The sequence below is a fragment of the Psammomys obesus genome, unplaced genomic scaffold, assembly GCF_907164565.1.
Source record: "Psammomys obesus unplaced genomic scaffold, mPsaObe1.curated_primary_1811, whole genome shotgun sequence".
NCBI lineage: Eukaryota > Metazoa > Chordata > Mammalia > Rodentia > Muridae > Psammomys > Psammomys obesus.
This window is the reverse complement of record NW_026591545.1, coordinates 1-22,324: the sequence shown is the minus strand read 5'-3', so window position 1 is coordinate 22,324 and position 22,324 is coordinate 1. Positions and strand designations below refer to the sequence as shown.

The following is a 22,324-nucleotide window of genomic DNA, read 5'->3' as shown; positions in this document are numbered from 1 at the left end:
GAATAGATAGATAGATAGATAGATAGATAGATAGATAGATAGATAGATAAATAAATAAAAGCTGAGAAATTTCCAGAACTGAAATGCAGAGGTGCTCATTTAGTAGTGAAGAGAATTTTACAATCTTTACTTCAAAAAACGCAGTAGAAAATGATGTCAAGTATTGAACAAATGGAAAGATTATAGACTGATTGCCTACAGAAGGTCCATAGTAGACTAACAGGAGGTTGCTTGTGCTTGGGTTGAGAGAGAAACAGACATAGTAACTGCTACAGAAGCCAACACCCATGATCCCTGGTGTAGCTTCCTTCTTGAGTGCCTCTCTTTCTGCCTTACCACCTTAACCTTCAAGCTTAAAATCTGTATCAGAAGACACCTACCCTCCAAAAAGAAAGTAAGCGATAACCTAAAATTCCATTGTCTCACTGGCCCTCAATATGCAGAATGACTGAGGAGGATAGACATTTGGACACAACCCTACCCCAAGTCCCAAGGGTCTTGACTATTTGAAGTTTAGGGAGAGGAGGTGCCCTTTTAGATCACAAGTGCCTGGGTCCTGGTGATGACCTTCATCCCCTGCAGACACACCAGAGAGAGAGAGAAAAGGGCTGTGTTCAGCTTTGTGGTGCAGCCTGGTACATGTGGGGAGTGGTGATCATGGGCTGTGTTGCCAGAATTCCGATTCCGCCACCATCTCCTCTTGGGTCTTCTCCAGGGTCTCTAAAAGAATAGGAGTGGGTAGAGCAGCAAAGATTCTTGATCCCAGGTGGGGTGGTAGTGGAGACAGTGTAGGAGGGCAGAGGGAAAAGAGGTGAGACTGGAGCTGAGCCCTGGGCCCCAGGTAAGGAGCCGAGGCATGTGAGAGCCCCTTCTCTAATGCCCCACTCTACACAGTCTCTCTGTTTTCCAGATTGTGGACAAGAACAACCGCTACAAGTCTATAGATGGGTCGGATGAGACCAAGGCCAACTGGATGAGGTGAGTCCGTCCCTGCCAGCTCCAGTGGACCTCACCAGCCTCTGGGATGGGCCAAGGGAGTGTCTCGGGCCTCCAGGCCCTCAGCGCTCTTTAGGCTGCTCCAGAACTACTGCTGACAGGGTCTAAGAACTACCTGGCTTCCATCAGAGGTTCTAGAGGCGAGCCTGTGGCCAGACCAGTGGGCTGCAGGAAGTGGGCTGCAGAAGTTAGGCTGTAGGCCATGGCTCCTGGTAGAACTCCTGCAGAAGAAGAAAATATCTACAACCTAGGCTGGACCAGGGACATTTCTTCCAAAGCAGATTTCTGCTGCCTGGGTGGCACTGCTCCAGGGAATACCCAGAAGTCATCCCATGGTTGTGTGGGAGTGAAAGCTCCTGGCATCTCCACCTTTCTTTCCCCTGGGGCTCACACTAGGCCTGCCTGATGATGAGCATGGGTTTACGCTGGCCCAGCCTGTGGTCCAGGAGAGTGTCAGAAGGGTCCCTGAAGTCTAGCCAGAGAAAGCAGAGAATTGAACAAGAGGCCCTCCCCAGGTGGCCATACTGAGTTGGGATCCATGCTCAGAGCTGGCCTCTGTGGTATGTGTGGTACTACTGGGTGTGTATGAGGGAAAAGGTCAGGGGTCTATCTGAGACCCAGAGCTGATGACAGGGCATTTACATCTGGTTGAGAGGAAAGGGAAGCCTTCAAGGACCCAGGGGCCCAGGCACATCATGGGTCCAAGGCCCTGTCATTGTACAGTCCTATGAGTCTCAGATTGGTGACCATTGGGGGCTGATGGGAAGACAAGAGGTGAGGACAGGAAGGGATGTCTCAGGCAGTCTGGGCACATGACGAGGAGCTGGTTGCAAGTGGGGCATCGTGAGGGGGGTCTCCTGTGTCCCTCTCAGTGGCCTCTCTGTCACCTGTGTGTCCTCAGACCTTCAACTGGCTTGCAGGGCAGTTTGCCCTCTTATGGAGGACACAGCTGTTCCCACTGCCCTGAAGTGGTGCAGCACCAACGGCCACACAGTGCCTCCTCCTATACAAGCTAGCCAGCTATCCCTGAAAATGGCACAGGACATTGGGCTTGACATTCGTAACCACCTTCTTCTCCCTGTGTCCGAAGTTACAGACAGGGCCTCGTATCCCTTATGCTGAGCCCCACTTCCGCTCATAATGCAGGCTGGACGCTTGAGAGTAGGTCAGCTCAGCCCTGAGCTTTTCTGCCCTCTGCATTCTTACAGGCTCACACCTGCCACGTCTTAAATGGCAGAGAGGCACAGGCATGTGCTGTGGGGGTCGAGATAGACTAGGAAAGAGCCTTTGTCGTGGGTCTTTAGAGGGGCTAGGTCTTTGTTGAGCAAGTGTGCCCAAGCCTTGCAGAATGGCTGTTAATGGACAGCACAGACCAGACCCTGGCTGGGCCTTTGGTCACTGCGGTCAACTGACAGAGTGGGTCTGATGAGTCCTGGCGTCAGGCTTTCGTGCTGTCACCTGCAGCGCTCCAGCCACCATGGCTTAGAGAGCTGACTTGTCCCTTGTTTTCTCATTTCTGAGCTTTTGTCTGGGAGAAAGAAAGGGCTTTCCCACAGTCCCTTAGAACATAGTGCCTCGTCTCCACCACCTCGGCCATTGTTTAGCATGCCGGGACTGCTGATGTAACTTGGTTGGGGATGGGTCTAGGGCATCACAATTTTACAAGCTCTATATAATGAATCTAATGTGGCCACTCAGGCTGACAGCCGCTGCTCCGTGCTGGTGGTTATGCCCCAGTCATGAACTGAGACCCAAAGCAGGGCAAAGTCTTGCTCATGTTCAGGTCATCCGTGGCAAAATGTGGACTGGGCTCCTGTGTCTCAAGCCACAGTCCTTTCTGCTAATATACAAGGGACCAAGCAGAGCATGGCTCCTTGTGACTGTGGTGGATGCAGTGGGCTGCTGTCTGCTCCTCCCACCTTTATTAGCATGACTCTGTCCTGCTGCCACTAGCCTGTCCTGACTCTAGGTGGCTCCTGGGTGGTCTTAGCTGATGTGTCTTGACTTGGGAAGGTTCCAGGATCCAGTGGTTGTGTTTGTGTGTGGCCTTGCTTTTGGTAGCTCTTGTTAATTTACAGACAATCGGAGTTGTGCTGCCATGGGCCAGGGGCTTGGGGTTGATGTAATGGATCAACGCCTTTATGGAATTAGTGGTGGGCCAGGCGAGGGGTAGGTATTCACATCTTGAGTGTTAACCTGTGCAAGCTCTGCATTACGTGTGCTCTGTGCACAGTAATTCTCAAAGAGGGGCACTTGAGACATGTGTGCCTTTAGAGTGCTTTCAGACATTTCAGAAGGGGCGCAGCTTCATGCATGGGTACTCCTGGTTTGTGGGGGTAAAAGGTAAGCGTGTTATTGAACATTCCATACTGTACAGTAACCTCCGTCTCTCCTAACACAGACTCTATGAATGCCCATAGGGGAATAATCAAGGCCCTGAAGGCTTCACCCTAGTTTCAGAGAGACCCTGTGGTCCCCAAGGATGGTCACAAGTCTGAGTGCAAGGCCTTTGTCCTAAGCTGGGTACTGAAGCCCCTAGTTTTCCTTTATCTGATCATACTCTGTTGACTGGGAGAACTGAGAAATAAGGTTTGAGGAACTGAGTACTGCCGGTCTCCCTCCGGATGGGTTGGGATCGGAGCTTCTCTCAGCACCCTGCTTCCTCCTGGGTGGAACTCCAGTTTTAAAGCTATAGTGAAAAGCGGGTAGAACCACAATGTGGAAAGACTGAGTTCCAAAGCCAGAGCAGGTGCAAGGTCAGGTTGGAGATCCTCAGCAAAATCCAGGTCATCCTGGCATCCTTCCAACGGTAACGCATCTCTGGGGGACTCTTATGGGTGCCTCACATCTTAACTAGAGTGCCACAGCAGCCGCCCCATGAGGAGCCTCTGGTGGTGCCTCTGAGCACACAGGGAGGTAAGGGACATGTGGGGGGGGGGACTGGAAGAAGGGAAATGAGCCCACAGGTGACAGAATAAGACATCCTACCCCCGTGGTTGCGACATGGAGGACACCATCAGCCAGTGCCACAGGCCACTGTAGACTATTGTTTTTTAGATTAACTTTTGATTTTTATATCTATGTGTGTGTATTCACGCATGTGTGTAGATGCCCACAGAAGCCAAAAGGGGGCAACAGATCCATTGGAGTTTGAATGACAGTCATTCGCGAATGACCTGATGTGGTTGCTGGGATCCAAACTCTAATCCTCAGAGAGAGGTGCGGTGAATGCTCTTAAACACTGAGCTGTTTCTCCAGTCCCTTAAGTTGTGAGAGCTCTTGTACATAGACGGAACCCTCAGAAACTGGTGTGGTTGGCATCCCCACTCTGGATGGGGAGAAGGAGCCAGCAAAGGTCGAATAAACTTGAACTGCCTGGTGCTCGAGGCTGATGAGAGGTAGGGTAGCCCTACCCTGCACTCACCAGGCTCCTTACCACCTCCTTCCTGCCTTCCCTCTGAGGAGGAGGGAGGGAAAGGCATCACTGTAGGAGGAGGGTGTGGAGGGGCCCAGGTGGCCCCAGGCTTCCCAGGTGGGGCCTGTGATTAGGAAGGAGGAGGACCACCCTCACTGACGGTCATTTACCCAATTATGCTTTGTGGGATATTCAACCCAAGGAACATGCTGCCCCTGGCTGAGCGTAAGAGGAAGCCTAAGTTCTCCAAGGAGGAGCTGGACATTCTGGTCACAGAGGTGACCCGTCATGAAGCGGTTCTCTTTGGGAGAGAGACCATTCGACTGTCCCACGCTGACAGGGACAAGATTTGGGAAGGCATAGCTCGGAAAGTCACCTCCGTCAGCCAGGTGCCCCGCTCCATCAAGGACATTAAGCACAGATGGGATGACATGAAGCGCAGGACCAAGGACAAGCTGGTCTTCATGCAGCAGTCACTGTCGGGCCCAGGGATCGGGGGCCACACCCATCCCATCCTCCTCACTGCCCAGGAGAGGGCCATCAAGTCGGCACTGCTTACTGCCAGGGCTGGACACAGCTTCCCCAGGGCAGAACTGGACGGTACCGACAGCCCTTCTACCAGCTGTAAGTATCGATGCCTGTCCACGGCCTGAGTGTTGGGGATTGCTTCCTTAGGTACACCCATTCCCTTTCTAGCTCGGGACCCTCCCCGTCTCTTTGACTCTTTCCATGACCCCATCCTACCTCTGTCCTGTCTCCACTCCTTGTACGTCCATTCTGTGCCAGAAGCTGGCTTGGGAGCAGGAAGGACAGGGCTACATCTAAAACCTACACAGACACTTGTAGGACTAAGCAAGCTTATGCATATAGACTGTGGCCCTCGGGCCACAAGCACATAGCTATGAAGGTGGACTAACCCAAATCATAAGCTTGTTTAAAGCAATTACATTTACTTGTTTGCTTGTTTGTTTATGGTGCCTGGAGCCAGGAACTTTGTAGGTGCTGCAATGTCAAAAGGTTAGACATGCCTGCTTGAGTTAGATTATTGTCCACCTTAGAGGAAAGGGCTGACCCAGCCCGGGACATCCCAGATTTCCAGCCTTAGACTTGTGTGTTCCCCAGGGCCCACACTGGGTCTGCTGCTCTGTAGTCAGTGGGGCCCAGCGTCTTCAATCTGTGCTGAGTCTGCAAAGCACATGGCAGGAGAAGCTGAAGCTGTAGAAAAGACCAGGCCAAGCCTGGCTGAGGAGGATGTTTGAAGGATGTGGAAGAGTTAACCAGGCCTGGTGCGAGGCGCACAGGAGGGGAGGGGAGGGGAGGGCAGGCAGGCTGGGAACAGCATGTACAGGGCCCACATCAGGAAGGCGCTTGGCACGTTCCAGGAACTGCAGAAGCCAGGGAAGCCCCAGAATGGCCAGCAGGGGGAGGGGCACCACTGCAGCAGCCAAGTGTCAGGGCTGGGCCAGAGAAAGACCTTCCTGTGATTGCCTGGTCACTTGGTCAGCCTTGGCCGTGTCATCTGCTCTCCAGTCCTCTGAACTTGATCTACTTCTCTTTAGTCTGAGCCTCTTGGTGCTCACCTGAAACTGGCTTGGGCTCCCTCCCTGTTCTCTTCCGGCTCCCCTGCCCCATCTTCTGTTTCCTGTGTTCTCCCACCTTTGCTTCCTGGGACTTTAGCACTGCCTTTCTACTGGGAGTTCACCAGAAGGGGGAGCCGTAGAGTCCCTTCCTGAAGAACTTCACCCCTCCCCTCCCTCATCTTCACACACCCACACCCGTCCTCATCCACTGTCCTCAACGGAGGCTAGGAGCCCAGCAGGAGGATTCACGGAGGCTCTTGTGTCCAGCACTCAGCCAGTGGGAAGGTGGTTCACAGTCTGCCTTCCTCCCTGGCCCTTTGCCATGGGGATCTGCTCATTTCCTGTTTGGCCGAGGCCTCCGACAGGTGGCCACTCACAAAGTCAGCCTCAGGAGTAGAAAAGAGTGTTCATGATGAGGCAGACTTCCTGGTTAGCCAGCTGAGGAAAACAATCTTCCAGAAAAGGGAGGTGGTCCTGAGACGTCAGAACCAGACTTGAGCCTGGATCTGCCAGGGTTTGCTGAAGCCTCGGGGTGGGCAGTATCCAGAAAAGTCTATTTCCTGAATCCTGCCCTGTTTACTTATCCATCTCCTAGAGGTCAAAAATGACGAGGTTAGCCGAGGTAACCCGGGCTGCAGGAGCCCCCAAATCTACTAACAGTCAGCAGCTTTAGTGACTGGGGCCTTAATGGCCTGAGGGCTTGGAAAAGGAGCAATGACATATCAGAGTGCTCCTGCGCACCCTGTCTGGCATCCCAGGAGGTTGGCTGCCACTTACTGAGCATGCTCTCACTGTGCCAGCCCCACGAGCCCCCAAGGGACCTGTGTAATGGAGTGCTCATGGATGCAGTCAGGCCATGGTATGCCTGACCTCATAGCCCACCGCAGGGGACAACAGGACTGGTGGCTTACCCCACATAATCCTGCTCCAGCCCTTCCCTCCCATCTCCAGCCTTTTGGCATCTCCCTGTAGTGACTTTTAAGTTAGGATTCCAGCCAGGCCACAAGGTGGCCCCAAGCAGCTTTGAAAGTGCCTCGCTTGTGGAGTCTGGAGCTACTAAGAGAGCAGCTTAGACCCTCTCACAGGGGATAGTGCTTTCCACCCTGCAATACACTGTAAGGGTCTGGGATCTCACAGCCCAACTGACAGCCCAGCCAGGGGCCCCAGGGGTTCAGCAGAGCAGTTGTTATTGCTCCTCTGAAGTGAAATACAGTGACACCATCAAGATCATGAGCCCTTAGATTGGCATGGCTGCCACTGGAACTGGGGACTCTAGGTCCTCAGACTGGACTCCTTCATCTCACAGCTACGTCTGTGGGAAGAAGTAAGCCAGCATCTCCTCACCCTTCACCGCATGCCTGACCTACTCACCTCAGGGATTTAGGAGCTGGCATTTCTCCAGAGGTGGTACCAATGGTAGGCTGAGGGGTGGAGGGGGGGCAGTAGGGAGTTTTCAGATGTGGGTCCATGACCACGGATGCCCTTTCTTTCCTTTTCATAATCATCTGTCCTTCTCTCCTTGTACGCCCCAAGATGATGAAGATGAGGAGGCTCCTGGGCCCTCACAGCAGCCTCTTCGAATACCCCTACTACATCCTCCAGAAGAAGAGGCCAAACTGGCCAGCCCCACGCTGCTCTGTTCATCTTCCTCAGACCAGTCCAGGATGTTGGGCCCTAAGCCAGAGGTCCTGCCCCAACCCTCACCCCAGGCCCAGGCCTTCAGGACCCCAGAACCACATCCCAGCTCACCTACCATGGGCCTAGACTGGCATCTCCTCCATGCCCATGCCCACCAGACTGAAATGTTCCAGCAGTTCTGCCAGGAGCTGGTGACCGTGCACCAGGACATGGCCGACAACATGCATGTCATCAGCCAGGCCATGGCTGAGCTGAACAGCCGTGTTGGTCAGATGTGTGAGACACTGATGGAGATCCGGGATGCAGTTCAGGCATCTCAGCGGGGGCAAGAAGGGCCAGCCCCCGTGACCTCTACTTCCCAGACTCAGGCACCCCTGCTGGACCTTACACCAACTGCCCCAGAACCAGCCCCCACACGGACTACCAGGTCTCGAAAGAGAAAGCACAGTTTCTAACTTGGCCAGCTTGCACATGGAGGAGCGATGGCTGTGGTGTCTGGCCTTGAGATGGGGGAAGTCTCCTGGGTCCAGAAACAAGACTGATGACCCTGGGGGCACAGTCATCTCCTCACCTGGTGCAGTCCAGCCTCCCGTGCTATAGCAGAGCACGCCCTCTTATCTCAGGAAGATGCTCAAGACACAAGAAGCTTCCTGCTTGATGCTTGCTTGGCCTAGAGGCTTGCTCTCCTCATGGCCTGTGGCCTGTGGCCTGTGGAGCAGGCCTTGCTGGGGCAAGGGGCAGCATCCAACAGAATCTTGCTTCCAACTCAGGGCTGCAGCACAGCTGACCTCTCAGGTCCTGATTCTGCCCTGACCCAGGTCTGTGGGTGGGCGGGGCTAGCTCGGCCGGGTGGGAGGGGCCCGGCCTTGGCCCTATGCTTGCCCTGCCTTGCTCAGCTGCTGTGCTTGCCTTTTGTGGAGGGAAGGAGAGTGGGGAGCCGCGCTGATGAGGGAAAATAGATGATTTTGAGTCTTAGCACACTGTAAGCTTTTCCCCAAACCTGCCCATGGCAGGTCATCTCAGGGAGCTTTCTGAACAGTGTGGAGGCAGCCAGGTCAGTCTTTACAATCACCGATTACTGGTCATTCCAATCATTACCATCTATCTCAGGGGTCAGAGGTGACACAGTCATGTAGTGGGGACCAGGACTGTGGACCCGGGCAACTTTCTTCAAGAGGCCAGACCTGGAGTGCTTATAGATGGGAATCCTGCTCCTCACCTCTGCCTCAGGTCCTACAGTTGGAAGAGGGAACAAAAACATCATGGAGATGAGTCTGCCAGCCTGCCATGGCCCTGGGTCTTACAGAGCGTGCTGGGGAGGTCCTGAGCCCAGGCCTCAGGAGCCAGCGGGCAGACTGTCTACTCACTTGGCTCCTAATAAGGCCAGACCCCAATAAGGCCGTGTCCAGACCACCTCCCAGCATGCCTTGCCTGTGCTTGCTTGGGCTGTATATTCACTTAGCCACATACACTTCCAGCTTTGTGTTTCGTTTAGCGGGCATGATCAGAGAGCTGGGTTCTTAGAGTTAGGGAGGGAGACTAAGCCAAAAGCTTAACTGACCTAGGTGCAGCTTTGTCATCGCTCCTTGGCCTGAGGCTGACCCTGGCAGACCTTTTGCACCCTTCCCTTCCCCCTAAGAGACTAAGTGGACCTGGAAGCCTATTGGACCCAGTACCCACTGAGGCTGTTGCTAGAGCTGTTTATAAACACACCGTGCTTTGTCCTACATGAGGCGAACAGATGGATGGCACCTGCCATGGCCCTGGGCTCTGGGCCCTGGGCTCCATCACCTGAATTTGTGGTTCTTTGGGGGCTCCTGCCCCCTCAAAGTGAACATTGTCTTATCCAGTAATAGTCTGGTGCCTGGAATTGCCCTGTCTGGAACCCAAGATGGCCTTCTCACGTATTTTTGTTAAGATGGCAATAAAACGAAATGGATGTCACACTTTAAACACAGTCAGGCTCCAGGATCTTTTTTTATTTTGGTGTGTATTTTCTTTCTTCCCAAGGAAACCCACAAGCCTCCAGAGCAGGGATTAGAGGCTTAAGGGAAAGCGTGTGGGAAAGAAGAATAGTGGGGACTTACAGGCCAAAGGCAGCTGAGCATCCACGGATACTAGGTCAACTGTACTTTATTTTCCTGTACATCAAAAACGATATAGTGCTCAGTGAATTTAACCCTATGCTCCCCAAAAGTATTGGGATTTCTAGGGAGTGAGATAATTTCTGGACGGAGACTTGAGAGGCTCCTGGCTATCAATTAGGGGCCATCCTGGAACACACATCCATAGTGGCTGCATCTCCACTGATCTTGGTTATGCCTGTGAAAGGCGAGGCCCTGCCTGCCGAGACCCAAGACTCTTCAGAGGAACCAAAGTGGCTTCCTCTGGCATTCACCAGAGTGTGCCTCTCACAGAGCAGCCCTACTTACCTGGCTTAACCTTCAGTCGTGGGGAGAGCTTCCTTGAGGCAGGAATCCCCCAAATTGTAGCCTGTGATATCCTTTCTGAAAAGCTCTTAGTTACCTTTGGTTTTGGCATCCAGACTGTTCTCTAAGTTCCTAGCCAAAATGTGTGACCTTGGAAATCAAGATTGCAGTTTGCAGGAAGTACAGAGACCCCATGCAGCTGGCCTGGGTCTCCCCAATTCCCAGTACTGTGTGACTATTTGGCCTCTACTTCTGGTCTTGGGGAAGAAGAGTCCAAATTAAAGACTATACCAGAAATAAGGTCAGAGCCTAAGGGGCAGTGGTCAGTTTGAGATGAGAATGATTTCTGTTTTGGTATCTTGACGGCAGTGGGGACCAAGAAGCCAGAATATTCAACTGGAAGAGGAAATGAGTGGGAAGCCTATGCCAGCTACCCAAAGAGAAGGCTTGAATGGAAGCTCATAGCATATGGGGGTGATGTTTTACAGAGGCAGGGTGACTGCCTGGATGTTGGGTATCAGAGACCTAATCCAGTGACATCAAAAAGGGCCCAGGCTGCTCTTGTTCGGTCTTGCCATATCTGTCTCCCTGAGCAACTTCCTTTCTGTTGGAAAGCTGTGTTGACCAGGCCGGGCTTGTGTTGGTTCCATTAAACAAAGTGGAAGTCTCCATGGGCTATTTTCTTTCTTGAGTCGGAACCCATAGTCATTTCCTGACCCAGCTAGAAAATATGGTACATTAGATAAGAACCAGTGGGTGAGGCCCGAGAATTGTCTCCTGTGCTTATCTGTCTGGTACCCAAGGCCAGAGAGGAGACAGGACTGAAAACAATGTGTTATCTTCTGAAAAGATTCAGTCCAGGTCTCCTACTCTCTCCCCCACTGTCAGTCACCTTTCAAGAACTTCTAGGGTGTCTTGAGTCTGAACTGCCAGACATGAGCTCTGTCACTACAAGACACAGCCTGAGTCAGACATTTCCCACTCTGCTCTGTGCTCCCAACTGGGGAATGAGGGGAGAAACTCAGACCCTCTTGCAGACGACTGAGCTTGACTACAAGGAAGAGGTTGTTCCTGGAAGCCTTGGAGTCCTGGACCGTGTGACACAGGGCAGACAGTATTTCATAAGAATGAGGACAACATTCTTAGAAATTCTGAGAATGGTCTGAGCCATTGAGTGTTACCAAACTGAAAGGAAGGGACCTAATTAGAGGTGATGGCTGCTGAGTCTTAGCTAGATGCAGTTAATCTTCTCTTGAAAGCTCTACCACACACACACACACACACACACACATACACACACACACACACACACACACACACGTTTTGTCGGGGGACTGGGTGGCTGTGGTTCACCCACAGTTGCCATATGTGTCTCGTTTCAAAAGCCAAGTTTTAAAACAACCAAATGCAAGATGCTCAACACATTTTGATCTGATGCTGAAAATACTTTGTGATCTGTATCAAGACTGAGGGTGCTCTCTGAAAGCTGGCTCTTGTTGGGCAGGACAAGAGGGCAAGGGTGAGGTGCAAAGGGAAGTGGATTCGAATCTTTTGACTCAGACACTGCTGTCTTGAATGAGCAAACCTCGACAGTAACTTGTTCCTCATTTACCTTTTCTTCTGGCATTTAGTATTGGATGGATGGCCAGAAACTGAAAGGGGAAAGGGAGATGGTACCCTTAGGTATTCTCTGAGTCTATTGATTTTTGAGAAAGCACATGAATGGCATTTCTGCCTTCCAGATGTATCTAGAGCAGAAAAGCTTGGAGCTACATTCATTCTGTGCCCTGTTGACCATTAAGCTGGTTGATTTGGGACACCAAGCTCACAGTCTTGCTAAACTGGGAACTTGGAATTGTTCTGCACATGTAAAAGATGTCTCAGCAGTGAAATTGAGGCTGGTCCTTTGAATGAAGACATAAGTGTGATTCCTGCTGTCTCAGGGTCTTGTCTTTTGCCTTGGCTAATGATGTTGTGGCTAGGTGCATAGAGATCCCAGTGAGACTTTTTACAGCTCATAGGGGTTCTCTGGTGCTCATATAAGATACTGATGGGAACATAGGTGTGCTGAGGCTAAAGTCCTGGACGGGATGTCTGACCCAGGGCTGTAAGCACCACCAATCTTGTCCAGATTGGTGCTTGCTGTTTGCTCTACCACTGCTTTGGTCTTCATCCCTCCTGCCTATGATAATATTCTGTCACCAGAGTGGATTGTTTCCTGGATTTCAGGGGATGCCTTTGTAAAGTGCCAGCCTACACCAAGGCTAAGTCAAGCTGAGTCTGCAGGGACCTGTCCAGATAAGAGCAGGGCGGATATGAGGACTGCAGGCATCACCCTGGGGGTAGAGAGGTCTCCAGTGCAAATTATTGTAGCTGCTGGTTCCCATTGTCACCTTGCAAAGTGACATCTGTGTGAATATTTTCTCTCTGTCTATGGGAGAGATAAGTAGCACAGACTTTACTGAGGAAACATAAAAGGTATAGACAGTTCCAGAGATGATCCACCCAAAACAATGGTCATGATTAAAACATGGGTGTGTTTACTTCAAGTTGTTCTGCCGAGTAGACACATTGTTGGAGCACAGGGTAATCAGCTTTGGCCCTGACCTGTCTCAGTTTGCGTCATAGCAGCACAGTTTTGGAATTGGGTAAGGTGACACCAGGATGTTGGAAGCGCCATCTGAAGGAAACTAGGTGAGGGGTGTGAATTCTGAGTTGGGCAGAACTTCAGTGGTATCGTGGGCATTTGCTGAGTCAGTGCTTTCCATGGCCACATGGAAGCCATGAGTTGTAGTGGAGAAGTGTGGGCCACAAAGCTGTATCACCCATTAATTAACTATGTGTTGGGGCAAGGTTCTCAGTCTCTCTCTGAGCCTTTCTGTCCTTATCTTAAATTATTTAGATGAAGCAGATGTTGCTGATCTTCTGTTGTCTCTTATTGACCTTCCTCCTTTGTCCTCACTGGACCACTGTAAAGACGCTGCCCATTAACCTGAACCGTCATCAGTCACTCTTGGAGGATGGGTTATTTCTGCTATGCCTAGGAAAAAATGGATATAGTCCAAAGCTTTCCCCTGGCTAACTGTCATCAGAGGCCTGAGGCTAAAAATCAGTGAAAGCAGAGCTAGAGCAGTGGCTCAGTGCTTAAGACACTCTTCTCTTAGAGGATCCAGGTTTGACTCCCAGCATCCTCATGGTGGCTCACAACCATCTGTAACTCCAGTTCCAGGGGATCCAGTGCCCTCCTCTGGCCTCTGAGAGGATCACATTCATAGGATACGCAGACATACATGAAGGCAAAACACCCCTACATGCAAAATATTAAACTAAGTTTTAAGAAAAGTCAGTGAGGAGAGGAGGGGATAGCCACCTGCTGTTGAGTCTAGCATTGACTGTGACCCACAAGGTTGGCAGGGCACATATCATTTCCAAGCTCAGGTAAACAGATTCCTAAGTCCAGAGAACTTGCTAGACATGACGCAGAATAGAGATACAGGTGGGAGGGTCAGCTCTAGTTAGGCTTCTCTCAGTGAGACAGCACTCTGCTTACATGCCCACATACCTTAACCTCTAGTGCCCTGCACTGAAGGCAGTCAACCAGGTGTGGCCCATGGTTCTCACCTGTCCCCTCCCCACCAGGTACGTGGTCATTTCCCGGGAGGAGAGGGAGCAGAACCTCCTGGCATTCCAGCACAGCGAACGCATCTACTTCCGGGCATGCCGAGACATCCGGCCAGGAGAGTGGCTGCGGGTCTGGTACAGCGAGGACTACATGAAGCGCCTACATAGCATGTCCCAAGAAACCATCCACCGCAACCTAACCCGGGGTGAGTATGGGCATGGTAAGGAGCGTGCCCTCGGTGCCGGAGCCACGCCCACACGGCGAAATCCATAGGACTAGGCCTGTAATGATTGTGAAAGGACACACTCACAAAGCTAGAGGTCCAAGATCACGCCCACACTGCTAAGGCCCTGCCCACCAGGAAGGGTCACACCCACTCTGAACCACAGAAGTTTAGAAAGCTCCTCTGGGAACCTTCCAAGCAAACCAGTGAGGAGGTCAGTATTCAGCAGAACAAAGAGCCAGGGCAGGCCAGACCTCTCAGCACAGTAAGCCAGTGGCCACCCCAGGGAATTCTTTTGCCTAGGAGGCAGTCCTGGAGATCAGCAAACCCCAGCCAAGTAAGTCAGTTGAATGAGCACCAGTCCTGTTCCCCCAACTCGAATTGATGGAAAGACACGTCCCACTCAATACCTCCATAGATACTTCCTGTGTGCTAGCTGTGTGCTAGCTTCTTACACATCACTGTGAGATCACGGTAACACACGCTAACCCACCAAGATGCTCTAAGAATCCGGGGAGCAATGCACTTACCACCGTTATTGCGATCTCCTTCATTGTAAAATTCTAATCTGCTGATTCCTGTGATATCAGCCCCATCATTATTCAGATGTCCAAACTGACCATTCCAGAAGGTCAGTGGCTTACTGAGAGTCACACGACTAAAGAGGCCAGAGCTAAGATTACAACCTCAGGCATCTCAAGTGAGGATCTAAATTCTAAGCAACAGTGCCCACCACACAAAGCCAGTCTCGGAACTGCTGATGTTGTTCCTGGAAGCCCAGATGAAGCACAGCATGAAAGAATGGTTTCTACCAGAAGAAGGCTAAAAGACAAGGCTAAAAGACATTGAGAAGATGGTCTCAGGTAGAGACCCTGCTGACTTGGGTGTCCATTGGCAGGCTTCATTGAAATGAATTATTTCAAAGGAGCTTCTGTCATTCCCTGTCTCTGGCCCTGTACCTGCCATCCCCAGCCTGGCCGGGTTCTTTCAAGAGAACCGCCTTTGCACAGAAGCCACACATGCACACACCCAGAATCCATTTGGTTCTTGGAGCCACACCCAAGCCCTTCTAGATCATCTTTTTAACTAACCTCTTTGCTGGAGATAGTCTTGTTTAGAAGATGAGTGGAGGATGTGGAAGCAGGTAGCTTGCTGGAATGAAGCTGGCTTGGAAGACAAAGCAGAACAGGTCTTCGGGTGCCCAGAAAGCCATTTGGCTTAGTCAAAAGCATCTGGCAGTCTTGGGAAAGATGAGAGACCTGTGGGTAAAATCATCTCTGTCTCCTTTGGAGCTGAGCTTCGGCTATGTTGTTTTCATTGAGAAGGCGTGCTTCTGTGATGGGTGCTGGCTGCCATTGGACTTCTTCCTGAAACTCCAGACCTCAGTTGCATTGACAAAAGCAGAAGTGAATGAAAACAGCCAGGTGGTTTCCAGAAGAATCACACTTCCCAGAGAAAAGAAAACTAAGAGAAGTCACAGCTCTGGCACAGATTAAATCACTTGCCTACCTCTTGGATTCTTCTGGAACATTTCTTCCTGTGTCTTCTCCAAAGTACTTCAACCAGCATCATCTTCAGAAAGCCCTGAGACCCAGGGACAGCTCAGAGAGAGGAGTTTGGGGGGAATGAATGCTCACAGGAGGCTTGAAAAGAAAGAGAGAGCAAGCCTTAGAAGATATAGGAGGAAGGCATCTGTCCATGACCAGGCTGGACTGTAGGAAATCAACAACTACAGTGAGCCCAGCCACAACTGTAATGAAAGTGGTCCTTGAGAGTGACTGTGGGCTTGGTAGCTGATGGATTGATGTATGTTAGATGTTAGCTACAGAGTCTGGGTCCTTTAAGTGTCTTGGATGGCCTGTCAGCCCTGTTGAGAAGGTTCTTCTGCCCAGTCATTAAGGTATTACAGACAGAGCCGAGTATGGTGGTGCATGGCTATAATCCTAGCAGTCATGGAGGCCGAGACAGGTGGATATCTGTGAGTTTGAGGTCAGCCTGGTCTACAAAGCAAGTCGAGAACAGCAAGGGCTACACAGGGAAACCCTGTCTCCAAATGGGCTAGGCTGCCTGGCCAGTGCACCGCAGGAATCCACCTGTCTCCGCCTTCCCAGCACTGGAATTACAAGTGCCTGCCTGCCACCACACCTGGCTATTTCTTAACGTGAATTCTGGGGGTTGAACTTGGGCCCTCATACTTGCAAAGCAAACATTTGCCCACCTGAGCCATCTTCCCAATCAGGCCCCTCCCTACTTTGTGAGACATGGTCTCATGTATCCCAGGCTGGCCTTGACTTTCATACATCGTTGAGGCTGGCTTTGAACTATGGACCCTCCTGCCTCTACCCTCCAAGCAGTAGGCTTACTAGTGGGCACCACTGTACCTGGCTTCTTCACAATGGGAGACTGCTTAACCACATCATAGTTATCCTCATTGTTACAGAAGAGTGTTGTTTGGAGCCCAGGGCTTGTGCAGAGAATGTAAATTATTCCTTTGTGGTTATCTTTGAAGGATAGGAGTCAACACACTTGGGTGATCTATTTGATTTATGTGGGGATTTTTTATTTGCTCTGACTTTATCCCTGAATGTCATGAAGGATTTGGAATAGAACTCATGGTGACCTTTATTAAAGGTCATCTCTACACCAGGGGGTTTAGGTGGAAGCCACAAGTCCAGAAGGGTTTCCTACTCATCCTAGGAAACATGAACGACTTTATCTTTGGTCACAAAGACAATGGGAGTCTGCTGTGATTGTCATCCTGACCTCTAGCATGCCTAGCTGTCTGATATCTGATGAGTCCGTGAGAAGGTGAAAGGGCACCTTTGATTTTCAGAGTTCAGCTTGGTAAACACCCCACCTGTTCTGTGACACTAACATTACAATTTTTTAATTTAACTTTATCTATATATTTTATGTGTATGGGTGTTTTGTCTGCATGTATGTCTGTGTACCACATGTGTGCCTTTGAAGTACCCTGGGGTTAGAGTCACAGAGTGTTCTGGGCTGCCATATGAACTGGTGCTGGGAATTGAATTCTGGTCTTTTGGAAGAGCAGCCAGTGCTTTCAGCCTCCGAGCCATCTCTCCAGCCCACACATTTGCCTTTTTAAAGAGCTCTCATCTCACCATCACTAAGCTGTCTGTGGTTCTGCTGGTGTAGAAACAGGGGCACTCCAGGAGCTTAGGATGGGGCTGTTACTTAAGCAGCTCCTGTAGGGACAGAATAGGGACCTGAGTGGTTTAAAGCATGTGTGCTATTATCTGTGGGAGCCTGCCATGAGGAAAGCAGCTGAGGGAAGCCAAGCATGGAGCCTCCTGACCTTCACCCAGGGCCTATGAACTTCTTCCTCTAGAATCCTAAAAACTATACAGAGGCTCAAGGTTACAGCAACAGGACCCTGACCCTGACCTTGACCCTAATCCTGATTCAGGAAGTATTTGAGATTGCCCAACCCCTCAGGCTGCCAGACCTTTCAGAGAGCCTAGAGACTCCTCTGCTTTCTCAGAATGTCTCCCCCTGGGGATACCAGCACTTCTGTAGCAGTCTGTGCTGTTCTTCTGGCCACATTAAAGACTTTAAAATAGCTTACCAACATTTCAAGGTAATTAAAAACAGCAGAAAATGAGACATCTTTTATCAGGTGGGAAACAGCTGTATTTGAGAATAGTCTGGCTCTTGTGGCCATCTTGCCTTTATCTTGAGGGAGGCTGATATTCTAGTATCTTTAGGAATCTCTCCCAAAGCATCGAGCTTTCTTTTTTCTACCTTAGCCATGACTGAGAACCACAGGGCTTTCAACCATTTTTTTTTTTTTTTCATATTTCCTGCCTTTAGACTGCTGGGAGAAAGAGAATAGAAAGATGGCAGCTGTAGGGTGGCTGTTTCTTGCAGTTCTCCAGAACCCTGAGCATGGAAGAAGGTGGGGCCTGTGCTATCCCCGTGACTTTTACTGAGGCACAGAAACCACTGTGTAGTTTCTAGGTTTAGAGGGCAGCTTGCCCATGGTGGGTGGCCGTTTACTCAGCTCTGAAGTCTGTTACATTAGCCAGATGGGGTAGAATGCTGTCTCCTAGGATCATAGTATGGCAAGTCCTGTCCCCATAAGATGGTAACTTCTTTTTATTCTCCCCTTCAGATATATCCCAACTCACAAGTGTAGCATTTATCTGTGTGAGATTCTTCCAAACTGCCTTTTGGTAAAGGTCTTGTCCTGTGACTCTAGTCCCCATGATCCATTCTTCTCTCCATTTGGGTCTCACCTGATCCAGATGGTCAGAATCGGGGGAATGTGTCAGGCAGCACCCTAGCAGAAGGCCCATTCTGTTTCCTGTTGATTTCTCCATTTGGGGCTTTTCCCGACGTCCTCACACCCTGGTTTTCCTTCCTAGGAGAGAAGAAGTTGCAGAGAGAGAAGGCTGAGCAAGCCCTGGATAGCCCGGAAGACCTAAGGGGTCCCGCTCAGTTCCCTGTGTTGAAGCAGGGCAGAAGTCCCTGCAAGCGCAGCTTTGATGAGGGCGACACGCACCCTCAGGCCAAGAAGAAGAAGATAGACCTCATCTTCAAGGATGTACTGGAAGCATCCCTGGAGTCTGCCAATGTGGAAGCCCGCCAGCTGGCCCTGAGCACCTCTCTGGTCATCCGGAAAGTCCCCAAGTACCAGGACGATGACTATGGTCGGAGTACAGCTGCCATGACACAAGGCATACAGAACATCCACAGGACCCAAGGGGAAGAGGACTGGAAGGTCCCCCAAAGGGTGGCCAAGAAACTAGGCCCTTTGGAGGATGAAGAGGAAGAGCCTACATCATTCAAGGCTGACAGCCCTGCTGAGGCCTCTCTGGCGTCTGACCCCCATGAGCTGCCCACCACCTCCTTTTGCCCTAACTGCATTCGTCTGAAGAAGAAAGTACGGGAATTGCAGGCAGAGCTAGATATGCTTAAGTCTGGAAAGCTGCCAGAGCCCCCTATTCTGCCACCGCAGGTACTGGAGCTCCCCGAGTTCTCAGATCCTGCAGGTAAGTCGCTGAGGATGAGTCTGCGGTTAGAGGGAAGAGTGCTCGGTGCGCCGTGTGGAGGGTGGCCCAGAGCTCTCTGTCACAGCCGCCTGCCAGGAGACCGGAGGAATGCAACACAGAGGCAGCCACTTCTGGCAGTGGGAACCCACCCCCTCAGGTGCCAGAGGCAGGCTGGCTTGAAGCTCTGGGGAGATTGCATGTGCCAACCTGTATTCTCCTTGTCAATAAAGTATGTCCCATCGCAGGAGGGCTGTGTGCTGTGTTCTTGACCTGTTGTTTTCTTCGGGGAAGGGAGGGCACTGTTGTCTCCCCTGGCCCAACTTCTCTCTTCCCCAGTCTTGAACAGGTTATCTTCTGGGAGCTTTCACAGCTCCCCACACTCAGGCCAGGAGCACAGCCTTGTCCATTTCTTCCAGACTCTGTCCTGTCCACATGGTGCTCAGTTCCCAGCCTGGAGTTCTGGAAGGATGAACCAGACAGCCTGGGGCCGATAGCTCTGTGGCTATCCTTCATTGCTGGCTGCCTGGATCTCTTCAAGTTGTTGAACGGAGAAGGAGGAACAGGGGGTGGGTGGTGGGATGGGAATCTGTTCTGTGCAGATCTGCAGCTAAGCCAGGTTGTCTTCCTCAGGCTTGCCTTCTCAGCTGCCCTCAGAACGGGATGGGGTGGACATAGAAGCTACATTTTGCCTCAGTATCCAGGCTGCCTTCAGTTAAGAGCCACATGCTTACCCTGGCCGTATCAGTGTGTGTGTGGTGGTTGTCCTCCAGTGTAACCTGAATGTGTGACAACAAACATTCTGCCTCTTCTAGAACCTTCCACCCGAGAAGCACCCACAAGTCAACACTGAGCTCGGGTGCAGGCAGCTTGGAGCATGAAGAGTAGTGTCCAGAGAGCGCCATGGGCAATCCGTGGGGAAGGAACCTCAGCCTGGAGAGCAGCAGTATCCTCGAATTAACTCTGGGCTGAGGTTCCATCTCTATGGGGCCTGCTCTCCAGCAGTGTCCCTTGCTGAGGCTGTGTTGTCAAGCCCACATGAATGTTTCCTTCCGCTCTTATTTTCCAGCCTCTGAGAGCATGGTCTCCGGCCCCGCCATCATGGAGGACGATGACCAGGAGGTCGATTCCGCGGATGAGTCTGTCTCCAACGACGTGATGACGGCAACCGATGAACCCTCCAAGATGTCCTCCGCCACCGGGCGCCGCATCCGGCGCTTCAAGCAGGAGTGGCTGAAGAAGTTCTGGTTCCTGCGGTACTCCCCGACCCTCAACGAGATGTGGTGCCACGTGTGCCGCCAGTACACGGTGCAGTCCTCACGCACTTCGGCCTTCATCATCGGCTCCAAGCAGTTTAAGATCCACACCATCAAGCTGCACAGCCAGAGCAACCTGCACAAGAAGTGCCTCCAGCTGTACAAGCTGCGCATGCACCCGGAGAAGACGGAGGAGATGTGCCGTAACATGACGCTGCTCTTCAACACCGCCTACCACCTGGCGCTGGAGGGCAGGCCCTACCTGGACTTCAGGCCGCTGGCGGAGCTGCTGCGGAAGTGCGAGCTCAAGGTGGTAGACCAGTACATGAACGAGGGGGACTGCCAGATCCTCATCCATCACATCGCCCGGGCACTGAGGGAGGACCTGGTAGAGCGCATCCGCCAGTCGCCCTGCCTCAGCATCATCCTGGATGGGCAGAGCGACGACCTTCTGGCTGACACCGTGGCCGTCTACGTGCAGTATACCAGCAGTGACGGGCCCCCGGCCACAGAATTCCTGTCCCTGCAGGAGCTAGGCTTCTCCAGCACGGAAAGCTATCTGCAGGCTCTTGACCGGGCCTTTGCCGCCCTGGGCATCCGCCTCCAGGATGAGAAGCCAACTGTTGGCCTGGGAGTGGACGGAGCCAACATCACCGCCAGCTTGCGAGCAAGCATGTTCATGACCATCCGCAAGACGCTGCCCTGGCTGCTGTGCCTGCCCTTTATGGTGCACCGCCCCCATCTGGAGATCCTGGACGCCATCAGCGGGAAGGAGCTGCCCTGCCTGGAGGAGCTGGAGAACAACCTGAAGCAGCTCCTCAGCTTTTACCGCTACTCACCGCGCCTCCTGTGCGAGCTGCGCTCCACGGCCTCCACCCTGTGCGAGGAGACTGAGTTCCTGGGGGACATCCGCGCCGTGAGGTGGATCATCGGCGAGCAGAACGTCCTGAATGCCCTCATCAAGGACTACCTGGAAGTGGTGGCCCACCTGAAGGACGTCAGCAGCCAGACGCAGCGGGCAGACGCTTCCGCCATCGCCCTGGCCCTGCTGCAGTTCCTCATGGACTACCAGTCCATCAAGCTCATCTACTTCCTGCTCGACGTGATCGCCGTGCTCTCGCGCCTAGCCTACATCTTCCAGGGAGAGTATCTGCTGGTGTCACAGGTTGACGACAAGATCGAGGAGGCAATCCAGGAGATCAGCAGGCTTGCGGACTCCCCAGGGGAGTACCTGCAGGAATTCGAGGAGAATTTCCGAGAGAGCTTCAACGGGATCGCCGTGAAGAACCTCAGGGTGGCCGAGGCCAAGTTCCAGTCTATCAGGGAGAAGATCTGTCAGAAGACACAGGTCATTCTGGCCCAGAGGTTTGATTCCCGAAGCCGGGGCTTTGTGAAGGCTTGCCAAGTGTTTGACATAGCCGCCTGGCCCAGGAACAGTGAGGAGCTCCTGAGCTTCGGCAAGGAGGACATGGTTCAGATCTTCGACCACCTGGAAGCCATTCCTACCTTCTCCCGGGATGTGTGCCGTGAAGGGATGGACCCCCGGGGGAGCCTGCTGATGGAGTGGAGAGACCTCAAGGCTGATTACTACACCAAAAATGGCTTCAAAGACCTCATCAGCCACATCTGCAAGTACAAGCAAAGATTTCCGCTCTTGAACAAGATCATTCAGGTCCTTAAAGTCCTCCCCACCTCCACCGCCTGCTGTGAGAAAGGCCGCAGCGCCCTCCAGCGGGTCCGCAAGAACCACCGCTCCCGCCTGACCCTGGAGCAGCTCAGTGACCTGCTGACAATTGCTGTGAATGGACCACCCATTGCCAGCTTTGATGCCAAGCGAGCCCTGGACAGCTGGTTTGAGGAGAAGTCCGGCAACAGCTACGCACTGTCAGCCGAGGTCCTCAGTAGGATGTCTGCCCTGGAGCAGAAGCCCATCCTGCAGGCTGTGGACCACGGCTCTGAGTTCTACCCAGACATGTAGGGGGCATGCGCTGCAGAGGTCACAAAGCCGGTGAATATTTTTTTAATCTATACTCATAAGCTTTGATATATTATATAAATATATATTATATTATATTATATTATATATATGTAAACCCACACTGAAATTTTTTTTTAAAAAACTAAGGTGATGTGTCCACCGGAAGCTACTGGCA

The 22,324-nt window shown here is 51.9% G+C and overlaps 2 protein-coding genes across 2 annotated transcripts in view; both read left to right on the top strand.

The window, feature by feature from the left end:
- Prdm11 (PR/SET domain 11) overlaps positions 1–22,170 on the top strand; it is a 31,745-nt gene extending 9,575 nt beyond the window's left edge. Inside the window, exons 4-7 of the mRNA XM_055610340.1 lie at positions 911–978; positions 13,698–13,885; positions 18,292–18,918; positions 19,985–22,170. Of these exons, the coding sequence (XP_055466315.1) occupies positions 911–978; positions 13,698–13,885; positions 18,292–18,918; positions 19,985–22,149 (3,048 nt within the window). The 3' untranslated portion in view covers positions 22,150–22,170. The remainder of the gene's footprint in view (positions 1–910; positions 979–13,697; positions 13,886–18,291; positions 18,919–19,984) is intronic.
- Positions 4,277–8,300, top strand: LOC129679315 (myb-related transcription factor, partner of profilin-like). The gene is made up of 2 exons (XM_055610339.1): positions 4,277–5,035; positions 7,525–8,300. Exons 1-2 carry the CDS (start codon positions 4,588–4,590, stop codon positions 8,082–8,084), a joined length of 1,008 nt encoding a protein of 335 aa, XP_055466314.1. The 5' UTR covers positions 4,277–4,587; the 3' UTR covers positions 8,085–8,300.
- Positions 22,171–22,324: the final 154 nt, after the last annotated feature.

Coding starts and splice junctions, on each gene's coding strand:
- LOC129679315 (XM_055610339.1), top strand. CDS start 4,588: ATGCTTTGTGGGATATTCAACCCAAGGAACATGCTGCCCCTGGCTGAG. Junction 5,036..7,524: donor CGACAGCCCTTCTACCAGCT/GTAAGTATCGAT, acceptor GTACGCCCCAAG/ATGATGAAGATGAGGAGGCT.